General features: G+C 36.6%; 1 protein-coding gene across 1 annotated transcript in view; it reads right to left on the bottom strand.

The window, feature by feature from the left end:
• Positions 1–1,613: 1,613 nt before the first annotated feature.
• The window catches only part of ADAMTS19 (ADAM metallopeptidase with thrombospondin type 1 motif 19), a 253,226-nt gene continuing 237,637 nt past the window's right edge, over positions 1,614–17,202 (bottom strand). The window contains exons 22-23 of the mRNA XM_064595853.1: positions 5,062–5,239; positions 1,614–3,226 (exon numbers count right to left, since the gene is read on the bottom strand). Coding sequence (XP_064451923.1) covers positions 3,075–3,226; positions 5,062–5,239 — 330 coding nt within the window. The 3' untranslated portion in view covers positions 1,614–3,074. The remainder of the gene's footprint in view (positions 3,227–5,061; positions 5,240–17,202) is intronic.

Below are 17,202 nucleotides of genomic sequence, written 5' to 3'. Positions count from 1 at the left end.
AGAACTGGGCTTCTTAAATTTAATGAGGATGATGGAATTCCATAAAGGCAGGAACCAAAGGGCTGCATTTCACTATCAGAGACCAGATGGGAATGGTTACCATAAAGGGCAGCAGAACCAACGGGATAAACGGAATGGTTTGACTTGCAAAGATTTTGACTAATTGATCATGGAGTCCCTAAGACTGAAATAAGACGGGCATTCTACTGAAGTGTTAACTTTATTTGAATAAGTGTTAAATCTCTAGACTTTGTGAAAAGAAGTCTGATTTGGATCACCACATCAGGATATTGCATTCCCTTGGTCAATTTCCATATGAGAATAGGTTCACTGACTCAGACTCCTTGAATGAAGGGGAGGGTGAGTCATTTTAAGGAAGGATCCTGCTACACTGTCCAATTTTATACTGTGTATTTACCTTCAGGTTTTCCCTGATGGGCACAATGTACTTACTGGAGGAAGGGAAAAAAATCAGACTTTTTGATGATTACTGAGTCTCATCTGATACTATTCCTGGTGATCTTAAATTCCTACTGTAGCCCCAAAGTCAGAGCAAGAGCTTATGGAAGTCAGATAATTTAATCAAGTTTTGACTTAAATCTGCTCATAAGGAACCCAAGAGTCTCTGATCCCCCCACCCCCATAGTTATTTTCCTAATTCTGGAAGGCATATTTGGAATAGAAATACTTAGAGACTGGCAGAACCCCTGCTTACCTTGTTGGTTCCATGATCTATAGAATGAAGGCTTTAAGATGATGATGGCAGTGGAAGACCCTAGGACTGTCTCCACATCCCAAAACTGGAAACAAAACCAATACTGCATTTTTGGAGGGATTTCAGAACTACTTCTATTATGAAGGATTTGAAGGACACAGAAATGGTAATTCCCAACCCCCCAACACTAGTGCCAGACTGAATATTAAAAAAAAAAAAAAAAAAAAAAGACAGACATGGCACTGTTCTGTTGGGCCATTTGCTTCAGGGTGATGGGGAACATGGTAATACCAGAAGTTTGCATGAGCATGACAGCCCACTGCTTCCTTTTATTTGTTGTTTTATTTCAGGGGACCCATGTTACAGCAAATAAAAGGTAGCCCAGGCCTCATGCTCATGTAAATCTCTGGTATTACCATGTTCTCCCATCATCCTGAAGCAGATGGCCTGACAGAAAGCTGCAATGTCTTTTTTTTTTTTTTCTTTAATATTCAGTTCTAGCACAAGCTGGGTGAAAACATTCGGACGATATTGTATCTGGTCTGATTCATCCACCAATACGTGGTGATATTTCCACCTAGATTCATGGATTTAGGAATCAAGGGACGTAACTGAGAATGTCTCTTACTAAGTAATTTTTACCTCTCTCATGTCCCTACTCTCTTACTTAAGATGTGTTGATATTGGTTAATTTTCTATCTCAGCAATTCAATGAAAGGATGTACATAAGTAAGGGGCCATCTAGAAACCAAATGCCCCACCCATATTAAAATGAAGGTAAAACACATGAATGAGGAAGCGTCACAAACTGCACAGATGTTGAGGTTTTACTCTACTTACAACCTATCACGTGAGCCTGCACACTTTCAGGGCAAAAGACAGAAGACCCCTGAGTTACAGACAAAGGACTTTATTACTCACAGCAAGAGCAGTAGAAGAGAGTCAGCATTTTCTTGCACTGGTTTCCTGGGCCCCAATTGCCCCAGAGGGACACGAAGAGAGCCACATGATATTTGCACATGCAGTGGCTTATATCACAGGAGAGGGACCCCCATTTTAGGGCCAGAAACCTATTTATGATGAGAAGTCAGCATATGTGCCCTTTGCTGCACCATCTCGATCTTCCAGGGCTGCTCATTACACAAACATTCCTTAGAAGACGCTCCCGAACAAAAGAAGACAGTGCCAAGATGTGTAGAGACGTGAGAGACCTATGAAGAACTGCCTCCCAACAGGAAGCTTCACATATTTTATTGAAAAAAATCTAAGAAATCATGTGAATCATGTACAACATTTTCTCACAAGAAAACATTTAAGCTGGTTCTTTTAACGTTTCACAGAATTGTAAAACTTTTTAGTTTTCAAAAGGAAAAAACACAATGAAACTACCACAGTATTATAAGTGTTTTGTTTTTTTCTTGTTTCTAGGGAAAAAGCTGAAAAATATTTGGTAAATTTTCTCATGATTTGTGAGGCTAAGTACTATAGTCTTTTATAAATCTGCTAAAAAGATACAAGGAGACGGGTGGATCACTGCTTTCTTTGTTCAAAATATTTAAAAAAAAAAAGCTAAAATCTAATGACAACATGTTAAAATAATACATATTTTTGTAGGATGTTACCATTTCTATACTGATTTCTCTATACTATATCAACAGTGCAATGGTGATTCAGTGTAAATCATTACAGTGTTTCATTGTTAAAATACTTGTGTTCAAGTACATGTTCATGAACATGATCAAAGTCTCTATTTTGACTTTTTTTTTCCATTATTAAAATAAGGTTATAATTACAGTAGAATTTTTCCTATGGATATTTCTAAGTCTGAACCAAATTCATAATACATTCTCTAAAAACCTGTTCAACACTATGAGGTTTGTTATGTTTACACATTTCCTGTAGATTACAGAAAATGGGCTAATTCTGCATCAAGACACCAAAAACCAAAAACGATTTCTCTCCATATATAACTAAACGATTACATTAAGTTAGTATACATTCTGGATAACTCAATGGTATTGGCAGGGAGAGGAGAGCACCTTAGAGAGAGCCCTAACTGAAACAACAAAAAAAATTTTTTTAGAGCCTAATGATCTTGTTTTTTTTTCCCTTTTTATTTTGATTCTGGAAACTGGATCCAACTTATTCATATAAAATTACTTATGAAGCCATATAGTATACGTCGAAATGTTTGTGTAGCCCGGACAGATGCCATATTGGATGTTTGGCAGGCACAAAAATAAATTAATTCGATTAAATTATATGTAATCTGATACTACTTGGTCTGAAAAACATGCTAGTGTGTGTGTTTATAAATAATGTAACTGCAAAGCGCTGTGAGCCAGCCAGCCGCTTGAGGTCAACTCTTCTGCTGCAGCTTCTGGGCGTAGAAGTCCCGGCACGTACCGCAGCAGCGCTGATACCACCGCATGTCCTGACAGAGGTTCTTCTCGCGTATCACTCGGCAGTACACGGGCCACTGATCTCCCAGGCACTTGAACGTCAGCGCGGCTGCGAAGCAGAAATAAGGGAACTCAATGCATGCAGCTATCCTAGGTGCCAGGAGTAGAAACAAACAGCAACCATTTAAGTGGGGCGATTCTGAACATTCACTTTGACTCATTTGTACTGCCTTCCGGAACTTAAAAGAGAGAAAGAAACACACACAAACACACACATCCTACGAGAAGGAATAAAATGAAGGCAGAATGGTCTTACTGAGGAGCTCTTCCAGACTCATTAAAGCTAGACTCCCCAAATTCAGTGAGTTGTAATACCAACGGCTTTTAAGGTTCAATTTTATGGCTTTCATTTAAGCTTCTTTTGGATTTTTAGTTGAGAAGGTTGAAAAGAAACAATGACTATGCTCGCTATATCCACTTTTATGGGATACAAATGAATAAGTATGGTTACGGATGAAAGAGCAAAACGAGTAGGCTCACACTTATTTCATATTCCTTATTTCTTGGAGAGCAGACATACTAGGTGGGCTGTCTGGGGATCTTGATTTCACACATCTTTAAAATCAGAGCTGATTATCAAAAGTGATTGAAATTTACAGTTATAAAGTATGCGGAATCTTTCTTTTGCCACCACTCTAAGATGAATCATTATTTTATTTTTTAAAACCTCAGGGTTTCCACTGTGCTTGTGTGGTTGGGGATATACCTTCAAAAAATAATAAATAGAGAAAATGCCATTTTAATTAAATTTTTCTTGTAATCCATCATTTTCTGCCACATGATACTTCAAGAAGGACTCCAGCTAATTGCTGGAGAAAGGGATTATGTTGTTCTGAATACATGGACTTAGGGCATCTGCTCTAGGATTGCTTAACTTTTTGTCTTAATTACTCTTAATTCTACTTGAACTGATTATTTCCTAGAAATGTTAAGCATTTGGCTTGAAAAAGAGAATTTTTGTGTTTCTGTGAAGAACCAGACTTTTCCATTTGATTGAATCCTATGCTCAAAGAATATCTAAGACAATGAAACTCCTTTCATTTTAGCAATATCGTTCTGTACGATTAAATTGTTACTCTGTAGGTTGTACACACAGATTAAAAGTGAAGGTGTTAAACATAAATTAACCCAATGACAGTCAGGTGGCAGTGCTGTTAAAAGCCCCTAATTGCCAAAGAAATAAAGGCTAATTCATTTATGAAAATTTTTTAGGCAAGTGCAGGCTATATTTACTTAAAATACATAATCTACTTTTTGAGGATAGATTAGATTGAATAACACGAGTTGAGAATATATACGAAACCATTTATAACATAAGAAACTATGTAAATCAATATGTTACTAGCATTTATTTGTATATAATATTATGTCCTTAAGGATTCAAAACTGTTACCTCTTTTTCAGTGGTTTAGATTCAGGTACCCACTCTTCTTGAAAGTCATTTTTACTCTATGTCTCTCCGAAGGACAATTTGTACCCAGGATCAAAAGGAAGGCTATTAACAATGGAGACATTGAAGATATATACCACAACCTCACCTTTCCAGAGACATTACCTTTTTCGATAGTTCTGCCACGAATCTGGTCAGAACCCAAAATATGGTTACATCCTGCAACCCTTTATAAGATGACCTTGAGAGGTGTGGCATTCGTATTTCCAGGACCAGGCACTGAGGAGACAGCTTCAGGAATCCTAAGTGTTTAGTCTTTAGGATTTTTTACCCCCTGACCATTTGCCCTAAACTATAGTTAAATATATCCCGTTTAGTCAGAACAAAACTAACTCCTATAGATTAAGAACTTAACTTTATAATAATATGCAAAACAGAAGAAGCCATAAGCATTTCCATGTTTCTCAAAACCATCCCCTTTTTGGTCTGCTTACCCAGCCTGGGTGATGTTATGGTATTTACATTAATCTTCTCATTGCAGGGTTGAAGGTGGCACGGTCTGTATGCTGCAGGTTTTTCTGAAGAAAAACACTCATTTCCATGTCTTCCTGTGATCTTATGCATGCACTGGATAACACGGGACTGCATTCCTTTGCCACAGGTGATTGAGCACTGGAGAGATACAAGATGTGTTAAAAGTCCTTGTTGCTCTTTCCTTTTTCTAGATTGTGAGCCGCCTTTCCCATCCATCCCTTCCTTAAAATTTAACATGAGTCACAACATCCAGAGTTGATGCAAAACGGGGGTCAGAAATGTTGATACTCATAACTTGAGCATGCCGCTGTTCAGAACCTCTGGCTGACCTCAGGCACAGCATTGGGTCATGAAGGACATAGGTGAGTAAAGGAGAAAGAAAGGGGGACAGTATGACTTGGAGGGAAAGACAGTGAATGATACCAGGGATGCACTGAGGTGGACAGTGTTTAAAGTTCTAATATCTAGTTTGCAACAAATTCATTATTTTTTTTGAAGATTTTATTTATTTATTTGAGAGAGAGAGCATGAGCAGGGGGAGGGGCAGAGGGGGAGGGAGAAACAGACTCTCCGCCCAGCAGGGAGCCCGACCCGGGGCTCGATCCCAGGACCCCGAAATCATGACCTGAGCCGAAGGCAGATGCTTAACCGACTGAGCCACCCAGGTGCCCATAACCTGGATTTTTTAAAATAAAATTTCCTTTTTTTTTTTTTTTTTAAGATTTTATTTATTTGACAGAGGGAGTGAGAAAGCACAAGCAGGGGGAAGCAGTAGAAGGAGAGGGAGAAGCAGGCTTCCCACTGAGCAAGGAGCCCGATGCCGGGCTCGATCCCAGGACCCTGGGACCATGACCTGAGCCGAAGGCAGACGCTTAACCGACTGAGCCATCCAGGCGCCCCAATAAAATATCCTTTTAATAAATTCCTTATACTTTAGCTAAATGGAATTTTCTTCATTTGTAAGATATTTTACAAAGAAGAACACACTTGATGTACAATGGTCTTTTATTAGACAAGTATTTTGGGTCCAAATGTATCACCAGATTTAATTTGTTACACACATAAGCGAATGCTTATTTGACTGTGAAAATACAACTATTCTATGGGATCAAAATTACATGTGAAAGAGTAAATATGGCTTTGTTTCTGAAAATAATGATTTATTTGCAAATCCTATTATTTTCTGCATAGTAAAGATTTAGCCTTATGTAGCCAAATAGTTGTAAAGAATTATATCAACTCCAAAGGACATGAACAAATCAAAGTAACACATCATTTTTCAGGATTGTAAAAAATAAAAAAAAGTAACTATTGACACATGATGACTCAAAATATATAATTTTAGCAGATAATGGTTAAATAGTGCCTTTCATAAAATTTGAAAACTCATAAGAGAAAAAGATGTTAGTTGCATTCCTTATGCAAGTTAAGTTTTGTAACAATCTGGGAATAACCTGGAAATGAAAATAGTATCCAGGAAATAATGGAAGTTCTATAATTCATTTAAGTAAAACAGAATCATTTCTGCCTTTGAAACTAACAGAATAAGCTTTATCACAAAATTAAATAGTCTAAAACCTTTTTAAAATAAAAAATAAAAAATGAAAATGAAAAAATAGTCTAATAGCCTTAGGATCTAATTTTCATTAGCATACTTTAGTAATAAAAAAATCAGGCTCTTACTAGTAATAATCTTCTTTATAAAACACATTTTGGTAAAAATTTTATAGGTGAAAAGTGAACAGATATTTGAAATAAAACAATTGAAATCACAAGGTATCTTCTAAATTAGCTCTTACTTTATTATAGAAGATACTACTAAACAGGTGGATAGTTCCTCAAATCATGTCACTATGATTAAAGACAGAGGTTAAAAGAAAAAGCCAAAATAATTCTGGCCTTGAAATGAGGAGACTGGGCTCTAATATTGTCTCGTACAACTAATTTACCTGGGACTTATTTTTCCTTTTTGTTAGGAAGGCATTGCAGTAGATTATAACTACACTTTCGGGTCTAAATTACTACAAAAGTAAAAATTCCCAATCACGGATTATGAAAAGTGACTGTAGTGGGGCAACTGTTAAGTGGTGAAGCCTCGTAACAGGAATGACTCTCTAATTTCATCATCGAGTTATTCAGTGTGCCAGCCAACAACAGTACGATACAGGTTCTGTCAAGATTATAGTTTGATTAAATGTCTCAGAATATCCAATTGGCTATTGAATTTTCAAGTGCTGATTTGATCACCCGTTATGTTCAGGATCCCATGCAGAAAATAAAGACAGCAATAAAAAAAAAATATGATGGAGTTGGTACTTTCATCAGTAAACTTTATGAACAAGACACTAAAACATATAAAACAGATGGACTCAGAAACAGATTATGAAACAAGGCAGAAGTTGGGCAGTTTCATCCACTTTTAGCCAAGTGTTTAATATTTAATTAATTAATTAATTTTTAATTTCCCCCCGATTATTTAGTATTTTAAACAATGAGTTGCCCTATAGAACGACAGTTGGCTGCTTTAAGATCAAGGGAAACTGACATCACTACTTCCAGAAGATTTTACTTCCTATGATACTAACACTAGTTAGCATTTACTTAGTATTTATTATATGTCAGGGCCTGTGTTAGGCCATAATTATTTTGGTATCTCCTATGAAGCCCATGAATACTAGTTTTATTCCTTTTACACAGATAAGATAGAGGCTCAAATAAGTGAAATAAATTGCCTAAAGCTTTATAGTTAAGAAGTAGTGGAATTGGAATTTCAACTCACATATACTAAATTCAGAGATCGGATGCTTAAGCATTCCTTGATAGTAGAACATTGCTAATACTCCTCTTTATGTTAATAGTCAGGTATCTTTTCTTGTCCCTATCCTGCCCAATGGACCTCTAATCCTCGTATCTTACTATTAACTTAAACATTAGTGAATTAGAAGGGCTTTCTTGTTTCGTTTTGCTATAACCCAGGTTATAAGATAGGAGATAAACTTGTTCGCCTTAAAGACAATTCACATGCGGGCGCCTGGGTGGCTCAGTTGGTTAAGCGACTGCCTTCGGCTCAGGTCATGATCCTGGAGTCCCGGGATCGAGTCCCGCATCGGGCTCCCTGCTCGGCGGGGAGTCTGCTTCTCCCTCTGACCCTCCCCCTTCTCATGTGCTCTCTCTCATTCTCTCTCTCAAATAAATGAATAAAATCTTAAAAAAAAAAAAAAGACAATTCACATGCATGATTTGTCATGAGACAGGGTGAGCATATAATTTCTCACCCAAATCAGGGCACTTGTGATAGAAATGGTTAAAATTATTTTTCCTATACTACAGGCACACACTGGACAGTCCTGGGTAATCTGGGGCATACAGTCACCTCATCTACAGACATTTTACTGGTAGATCTATGTATTAGATGATAAACACAAATGAGTGGACGCCGGAAATAGCTATTACATTTCAAGCATATCTAATACGCTTTTACACAGAATGTCTTGGTTAAACTTTGTCATAATCCTCATAACTTTAAAAATGAAAAGAGTGAGGTTCATAAGGATTATTTCATTCTTTCACTCATTCAATATTTACTGCAAGTCCACAATGTGCCAAACACTGTTCTGGATATTGGGATACGACAGTACATAAAATAGACAAAAACACATGCCCCCCCAAGGAGTTTACATTCTAATAGGAAGGAGCAGGAAAATAAAGATTTAAATTTCATTGTACATTAGATATTGACAAGTGCCATGGAAACACTAATGCTGGGAAGGAGAGCTTGGGAAAGTCTGGGGTCTGGGACTTAGTAATTCAAATGGGGGGTGATCAGAGAAGGACTCATGGGAGGGGTGACAGACTTGCTCCACAAAAAGGAGAGACAAACATCAAATGCAAGTCTTTTGATTCCAAATATGCTGTTCTTTCCACTGTGTTTCTATACATCTCAGATTAATTTCAATGGCTTTTTCTTTCTCTCTCTCTCTTTCCCTTTTCCTCTTCTTTCCTACCTTCCTTCCCTCCCTCCCTCAGTCTTTTTATCTAATACATTCTAAATCTTGCTCTTCACAAAAGTACCAAGTAAATTTAAAATGTATTTGAAACAAGGCAGCACTCTAGACTTTCACTAAAGGCTAAAACGCTAAAATGTCAACATTAATTTGCCAGCAACTGGTAAAGAAACACAAGGTGTACCTGATAACTTGCTATTTGATATTTCTTTTACAAGGAAAGTTCCCTGACTAGAGTATTTTAAATAGAGAGACTTGTATTGTCTGACAAAAACTCAATAGGTAATCTTGCCCGGAAGGACCTTTGAAACAAAGCACCTCATGAATCAATTCCATGAACTAGAAGCCTTTAATTATGAACAGGAAATGCAATCTTGATGTCCCAGATTTACCAGAGTAAAAAGGAAACCGTAATCTTTAGAACAAACTTAAACCGTTTAGAAAATTGCTCACATGATTTTGGAGTTAATTTTGACCAAGATAACAAGGTACAAGGAGAACTAGTGTTGGTAATCCCTCTTTCTCTGGAAGTGAAATTTGTTTTACTGACTTAGTGATATGCATCATTTCAGTCTACTTGAGAAAATTATGACCTTCCCTGAACTTGGGAACACATGGGCCATATCTTTAGATAATATCACCATAGATTTCTCTTTTAATGGAACAAATCCTTCCTGGCCCTGGAACATTAGTGACAACTTCTAACTGGATTAAATTATGTTTACACTGTACCTTACGTATCAAACACTAAGCATGGTTAGGGAAACTTTCTCAATAATTCACATTTTGGACTATTAAAATAATTAGGGAAGTCATTTAGTAAATGAGAACCATGAATACAAATGTTGGCAATCAATAAGAACGCTTTATCCTCTTTTAAAACAAGATACACATTTATAGAACCTTATAACCATTTCTATTACCTGAAATTTTATTTTCTTTCTGTCATTCTTGTGCCAGGTAATAAGAACTAACAGACTTTATTCTAGCTAAGAAAATTTCATTTAAACTAACTGGAAGAAAAATATCTGGAGAAGCAAGCGATGTACAAGTTGGGGTAAGCGTATGTGGATGTTTCCTTGGCTCATATATTTTTCTAAAAATGGCCAAGGATGACCTGGTGTTAGATACAGATATAAATCTTGGAAAGTTATTTGTACTGAGTTAGGTGATAGCCCTGCAGTGGACAGGGACCAGCTTGGTTTCACAAACTTATGAATTGGCCTAAATGCAAACACATGAAGGGAAATAGAAAAAACGTAGGAAAAACAAACACACTAAAAACTTTCTTAACAAACTCTTAACTATGTGGCATTATTATAGAAAGAGATGAAATGAACTATGAATGGCTGTGAAGTCCATCTCATGGGTAGGCCAAGGTGTGGAATCCTTCCTTCCATCACAAAAGATGGATGAGTGTTGAGGCACTGCCCAACGTGTGAACTGCAGGGAGAAACTTACCATGGACATTTCACTCCTGACATAATATTATTTATGGCATTATTAGACAGTGTTGCTCAGGTCTTGGTTTAAGACTTTGAAAAACATGTAAACACCTTAGAGAAGGTGTTCAAGAAAAGGCTGTATATCTTGAGACATTTTATTGATGCCTGATGAAATGATTTGTTTTCAAGTCTAATCTTGAAAGATTGAAGATAATTAGGTCTTAATTAGCACAGTGGTATAAATAAGTTTTTGATGCATCGAACACTACACAGAAGATATGAGTGGGCTCTGCTGCTAAATTCTCATTATTTTATATAGAAATATTCCTTTTATGATAGATTTGAATATGTTTATCAAGAATCTGCATCTTTTAAAAATAATCTACATGTGTTGTTCCCTAAAGTTTCTATGAATACCATTATGCTGAGTGACATAAATTTACTAAATAGTAGTGAATGACAGCAAACGTGCTCTGTAATACACTTACATAAGTAAAACATGCTTAATTCAAAAAAAAGAGCTACATAAGCACCAAGAAATAGCCACATACAAATTTATAAAGTGTCAAAATCACAGAGGAGAATGATTTTCAGAGATTCTCAATGTTTATAGGTTCTTGTCCATTGCACTACTTGAATCTACTTTTGCAATGTGATAGAATTATCTTTCTGTCAATTGAAAATTCATGAATCATGTAGGAATTTCCATAACAGCTCATGGTAAAATCTACCAAGTGTCATATCTCTGTTAAATTCATCAAAGAACATTGCTTTCTTCTTGTCTAAGAAGTGATCTACGTACTTCTAGAAAAGTTATTTTCACTTAAGAACCCTTTATAAATGGCATATCCACAAATATCTCTTAACTACCCACCTATGTAGAGAGGAGACTCTCATTCTTTGCACTGATCTCTGATTCTTCCAGTGCTTCTGTGCTTGATAGGTTCTGAGATCAAGTAGATCTACTCTGCATATGTGATTCTGAACATGGAGCTAAAAACCACTTCCACATCTAGTCCTAGGTATGGAGATTCTGTAGTAAAGCGCCAAACTTTAAAATTGTTGGTTAAATGATAGTTTCTTACCTCTCCTTTCAGGACATTGGAATAGTCACAAAGACAATGTTTTGGTGCTAGTTATTTGTTATCCTGGATATTTAGATAACTTGGATTTGGCAACACAACGGGACAGTGTAGTATAAATAAATTTGTAGACTCAGTTAAATAATCAACTAGCTTGCCAGTGAGTTCATAGAACTATTAATCTGTGCATATTAAACTGTAAAACTCTTCAAGGTGTAAATGCTGTCAAATGTCCTCTGAAACATCACATCAAAGAGGCAGAAAACCCAACAGTAAAAATGCTACCCTAAGATATTTATTTGCAGTTTTGTTGCCTAACAAACATAACTAACCCTGGTTTGCTTTTGAGATCCTTAGAAAGACAAAATTTCAGTATATTCAGGGGTTAAAAATAATAATTCTCACACTTGGCCAGCAGAGAGATTACCCGAGATTCCTTCCTTCTAGACTGTGCCAAAGATATATATTTTGGAGAGCATGTGTATTCTCTAGGCCAACAGCGAAGGAAGGCTCTGTAATGCTTTACTCATTTCCAGCTGGCCTCTGTACGAAATAGGAATTCCTAAATTAAGAGAAAATTGTCACTGGCAAACAGAGTTCAAAAAAATTTTTGAAACCAATATAATAGGCAATCTCACAGAACCTGATATAATCTCTAATGATCAGTGCCAATCTATAACAAGGTTAACAGCATTGACTTGGATAATTTGTCTTTGGGAATAAGTGGATTATTCCAGAGTGGTTTAACAAGAGTGAATTAGCGTTCGCAGTGGAGAGTGGACCTCATAAGGAAAGTAAATGATGACTTCTACTGGAAATTATTAGCACAGCATTCCTATTCATTTATGTATATGTTTGGCAGTTCCATCTTTCAACTTTTTAATAAAGTGAGTGTGAAACAAGCATACTAAGGAACAAAAGTTAGGTTTGTTTTTTAAGATTTGCTATGTATTTTGGTCAGTGTTTCAGCGTCTTTTTAAAGTAGTTCATCTGCCTTATTTAACACATGGGTATTTGGAATTGAATCTATTCCTAGAGGTCAGATGTTTGAGGATTTTTTTTTGCATATGTGTTTAATTAATTCATCATTTAGTTCTACAGTTCAAACTATTCTTTTCTCTTTAATGAAAATGTCTGCATATCATTAGAGCAAATCAAGGAAATGTGTGGCACAATCAAGCCGAATAGCTTATGAATGAGTAGCAGAGAAGTGAATATGTTATGAAAGGGCCATCAAATTAACCCCCCAAATCATTTTTTATATCAAAGTACACATTGATCACCACAATAATGGAAGAAAAAAGATGTTTTGCATTAAGCAATTAATAAACACAGAGTCTTGAACACATTTGCGATTCTACTAGCCTATGAATCACACGGTGTTGGAGAGTTGAAAAAAGACTATTGAGACATTTCTATTTTATCTCTATCATTCCAGTGAAACATCTTCCCACCAGAGAGAACTGTTTGGAATGACGGCGATTGAATTTCCTTTTCAAATAAAATGCTTTCCAGGTCTAGTTGAACAATTCTGTGTCCAAAATGGATCAGATCCCTCTGTGGCCATGTGAGAGAAGTGTGTATGTTTTGTTTTGTTTGTTTTAATAAAGTCTTGGTTTAAAATAGCACAGAGAGCACTATGTTAGTTACCTTTAAGTTATGCCAACCTGAAATAAACCAAGTATTTGCCAGGCCACAGAGAAGATTCGTGAGTGTGCTCTGCTTCCATCCACTGCTTTCTTTCCAGGTTAGATGACTGCCATCTAAACTGATGGCAGCTCTTGCAGTCACATGGATTCCAGAGAATGCAGAAGAAGTCCACCAGCTACCTCAAAGCTCAATGTTAAGCACTTTTTTGGCTTAAGCAATATGTTATTCAGATAAGGGTGGATTTACCTTTTTTTAAAAAAAAAAAAAAATCACATTTTTTAAGTAGTTTGACCCACCATACAGAAAAAGGTCAAGGGAGTCATATATTTACATACAGTTATACTGATTGATTTTCCTGAAGAAAAATAAGCTAGTTACTAATCCTTTTGTAGTAAAATATATGCGACATTGTAGTTCTTACAGAATTAGAGTCAGAAAATAAAATGGATCAGAAGAAAAGAAATGCAATGTTTAGATGTAGACTACATTTTTTGCTTACTTGATGACAAAGTTTAGTGATCATTTATTCAATAAACATCACTAAATATAATGCAATATTCTGGTCACGCAGAGAGATTTGTGAGAAGGGTAAAGGGGGTTAAAATATTCTTTTTTAAAAAAAATATTTATTTATTTACTTGAAAGAGAGAGAGAAAGCAGGGGGAGAGAGAATCTTAAGCAGACTCTGCTGAGGATGGAGCCCAATGTGGGGCTCGATCCCAGGACGCTGAAATCATGACCTGAGCTGAAATTAAGAATCGGATATGTAATCAACTGAGGGATCCAGGTGTCCCAAGATATTCTTAATCAGACAGCAAAACATAAGGCAGTAAATAATTAATAGAGAAAAAGTAACAAAGTGCAAAGAAATTCTGTCATTTATTGTGGAAGCCTTTGAAAAATCAGACACTTCAGATGGTCCTTGAACGACTCAAGTATTGGAGGAAACACATCCTAGGCGAAGATATTTCAACAAAGACACAGAGAATGTACAAGTACAAACTGCTCAGGCCTCAGCTTAGTGGAGATACCCAATTAATGAGAATAATAAGACAGTTCTCAATAGGTAAGTTAGGACCAGAATATGGAAAGCTTTGAATGCCAGTATGAGTATCAAAAGGCAATTCTCTGGAAATATTTAGGCTATAGGATAGAGTGATGAAGTCAGCCCTGTAAGTGGATGGGTCTGAAATAGGAGTACGCGGGGAAGGAAGCACATTAGAAACTGTTACTCTAATCCTGGGGGAAAAAAATAAAAAGGACTGCATTATTATATTGGAAGCAAAAAACAACTGAAGCAAAGCCCCATTTGTATCAAGAAGAAGAGCCAAGGATAGTTTCCAGCCCGGGGAGCTGGGAAGATGATAATTGACATTTTTCAAGAAAAAGGAAATTGGGAGTGGGGTATGGTTTGAGGAAATAAAATGAGGAATTTTGTTTCAAATATACACAATTTGAGGAACTCTTGGCATGCTGATGGCGGAGTCCAAGGGCAACTGAAGTTTGAGCAGAGAATAAAGACACAGCCTGCCTCTCCCTCAACTCTCTCCAGCTATACTCCCTTTTCTAGCTACACGCCCTCCTTGGGCACAATTAGACTTGAAAAATTTAAACATCATCTAAATGTAGATGATTCCAAAATTTATATTTCCATCCCGATTTCTCTTCTCTGATCTACCTACTAGATGTCAGTATTTAAGTCTTTTACAGGCAAATGAAACAGTTCAAAACAGAAGTGGAAATCCTTCCCCTCCAACTTGACTCTTCTCTTAGGGTTTCCTATTTCCTATCACAGAAGCATCATCCATACAATTTATTCAGACCAGAAAGCCAACTTGGGAGTCCTTCTTAATACCTTAATACCTGCTTCTTCCTTATCTCCCCCCACAAATAACCAACTCCAGTCCTGTTCATTTTAACCTCAAAACAATTTCTCAAAGCCAACCATTTCTCCTCATCTCTACTTACACTACTATATGAATGGCCAGCATTTACTTGGTTACTATGTATCTGACACAATGCTAAGAACTTTCCATGAATTATTTCATTTGGATTCATTAACTTATCTGAACAGAAGATCCAGAATTCAAACCCAAGGCTGTGGGACTCCATACACTGAGCTATCATACCTCTTACAGATCCCAATCTTCTCCCCTCCCTAGGAATTTTGTAATTCTCTCGGCATCTTTCTATAACCATGACATCAGTCAGTTTTGACATGGTAGCCTGAAAATATTTGAGTATTAGGAAAGTATGAGTTTTCTTTTAATTTCAGACAGAAAATGTTAACCTGTTTATAAAATTAAAAGTAATATATGGATATGGTAGAATTACAAGCACAGAAGGCCTTTTTTCCCAATGTAATTCAAATAAACTACTCTTTGTATATCTGTGCAGAAAATTTTTTGAAAAAGATTTTATGTATTTATTTGAGAGAGAGCAAAATTTCCTAAATTTTGGAATCATCTACATTTAGATGATGTTTAAATTTTTCAAGTCTAATTGTGCCCAATTTATTTGCAAGCTGGGGAAGGAGCAGAGTGGGGAGGGAAGGGGACAAGCAGACTCCATGCCAAGCATGGAGCCCAAGATGGGGCTTGATCCCAGGACCCTGAGATCATGACCTGAGTCAAAACCAAGAGTCGGATGCTTAACTGACTGAGCCACTCAGGCACCCCCAAATTTTTAATATGTATAAAAACCATCATGTAAACAACTTCAGTCCATACTCTATGACTCTTCTGCATAATATTTACTCACTTAATAGTAGGTCTTGGAGAAACCTTCCCATCATTATGTATTTATCTATAAATATATTTTTAAATACTACAGTATGCTACTGTTTGAATATGGTATTATGATTTATATAACTAGTTAATGGACATATGGGTCGTTTCCAAATTTTTGTTGTGCCAAAGAAGGCTGCAATGAGTATCTTCATAAATACGGTTGGCAAATTAGGTAAGAATGTCTGTAAGGAAAATCTTTGGCACTGGAGTTGTTGAGTCAAAGAATGTGTGCATTTCAAAATGAGGTATCATTTTTCTCACTATCAAATTGGTTAAAAGAAAGTGTGATAACATCCAATCTTAGTAGTATGGGGAAACAGATATGTGGAGGCACCTGGGCAGAAAGAAGTAGAAATTGCTCCCCGTAGATGGAGCTTTCTGATTGTCCCATGGCACCCCTCAGTCAACATCTCTTGTTGCCTTTCTGAGCCCTGAAGCCGTGCATGCATGCATGTGCATGTGTGTGTTTATATCTAAACGTGTTTCCTAGTTTTATTTTCCTATATGGACTTGTACATATTCTGTATATAGTATATAAAGTTACAGGTTTATATATTTCTAATCCAACCAATTTGTGTTTTGTCTCTAAAGTAGATCTTTCATTTTAAGTAGCTCAAAATACTCTTCTTTGGACTAGGCACCATTTGGACCACTGCATCACTGACACTGGATTATTACTTTTACTTGCACAGTTAGAGCACTGTGATATTCAGAAAGACCTACAGTTGCTTTGGCACATTTTACAGATGTAGGAATGAGGTTAGGGGGCCTGTGGAACTGCTCTCTGGCATACAAGATTGATGCTGGTTGTGCTCCTGGGCTCTCTGGGTGCCCCAGACAAACTTAAGCAAAACCAGGGACCTGGTAAAACAATTTTCCCTTTTGTTACATTCTGCATCCAAAGACCCCATATGATGCCTTTCTAACTGGCTACTCATTTGCGTATGTTTCTTGCATTTTATTTATTTATTTATTTATTTATTTATTTTTTAAAGATTTTATTTATTTATTTGACAGAGAGAGACATAGTGAGAGAGGGAACACAAGCAGGGGGAGAAGGAGGGGAGAAGCAGGCTTCCCCGCGGAGCAGGGAGCCCAATGTGGGGCTTGATCCCAGAACCCTGGGATCAT

The sequence above is a fragment of the Mirounga angustirostris genome, unplaced genomic scaffold (assembly GCF_029215605.1).
Source record: "Mirounga angustirostris isolate CCGP_5_RB_7025 unplaced genomic scaffold, mMirAng1.0.hap1 SCAF_7, whole genome shotgun sequence".
In the NCBI taxonomy this organism is placed as follows: Eukaryota; Metazoa; Chordata; class Mammalia; order Carnivora; family Phocidae; genus Mirounga; species Mirounga angustirostris.
The sequence above is the reverse complement of the archived record's forward strand: the minus strand, read 5'-3'. Positions and strand labels throughout refer to the sequence as shown.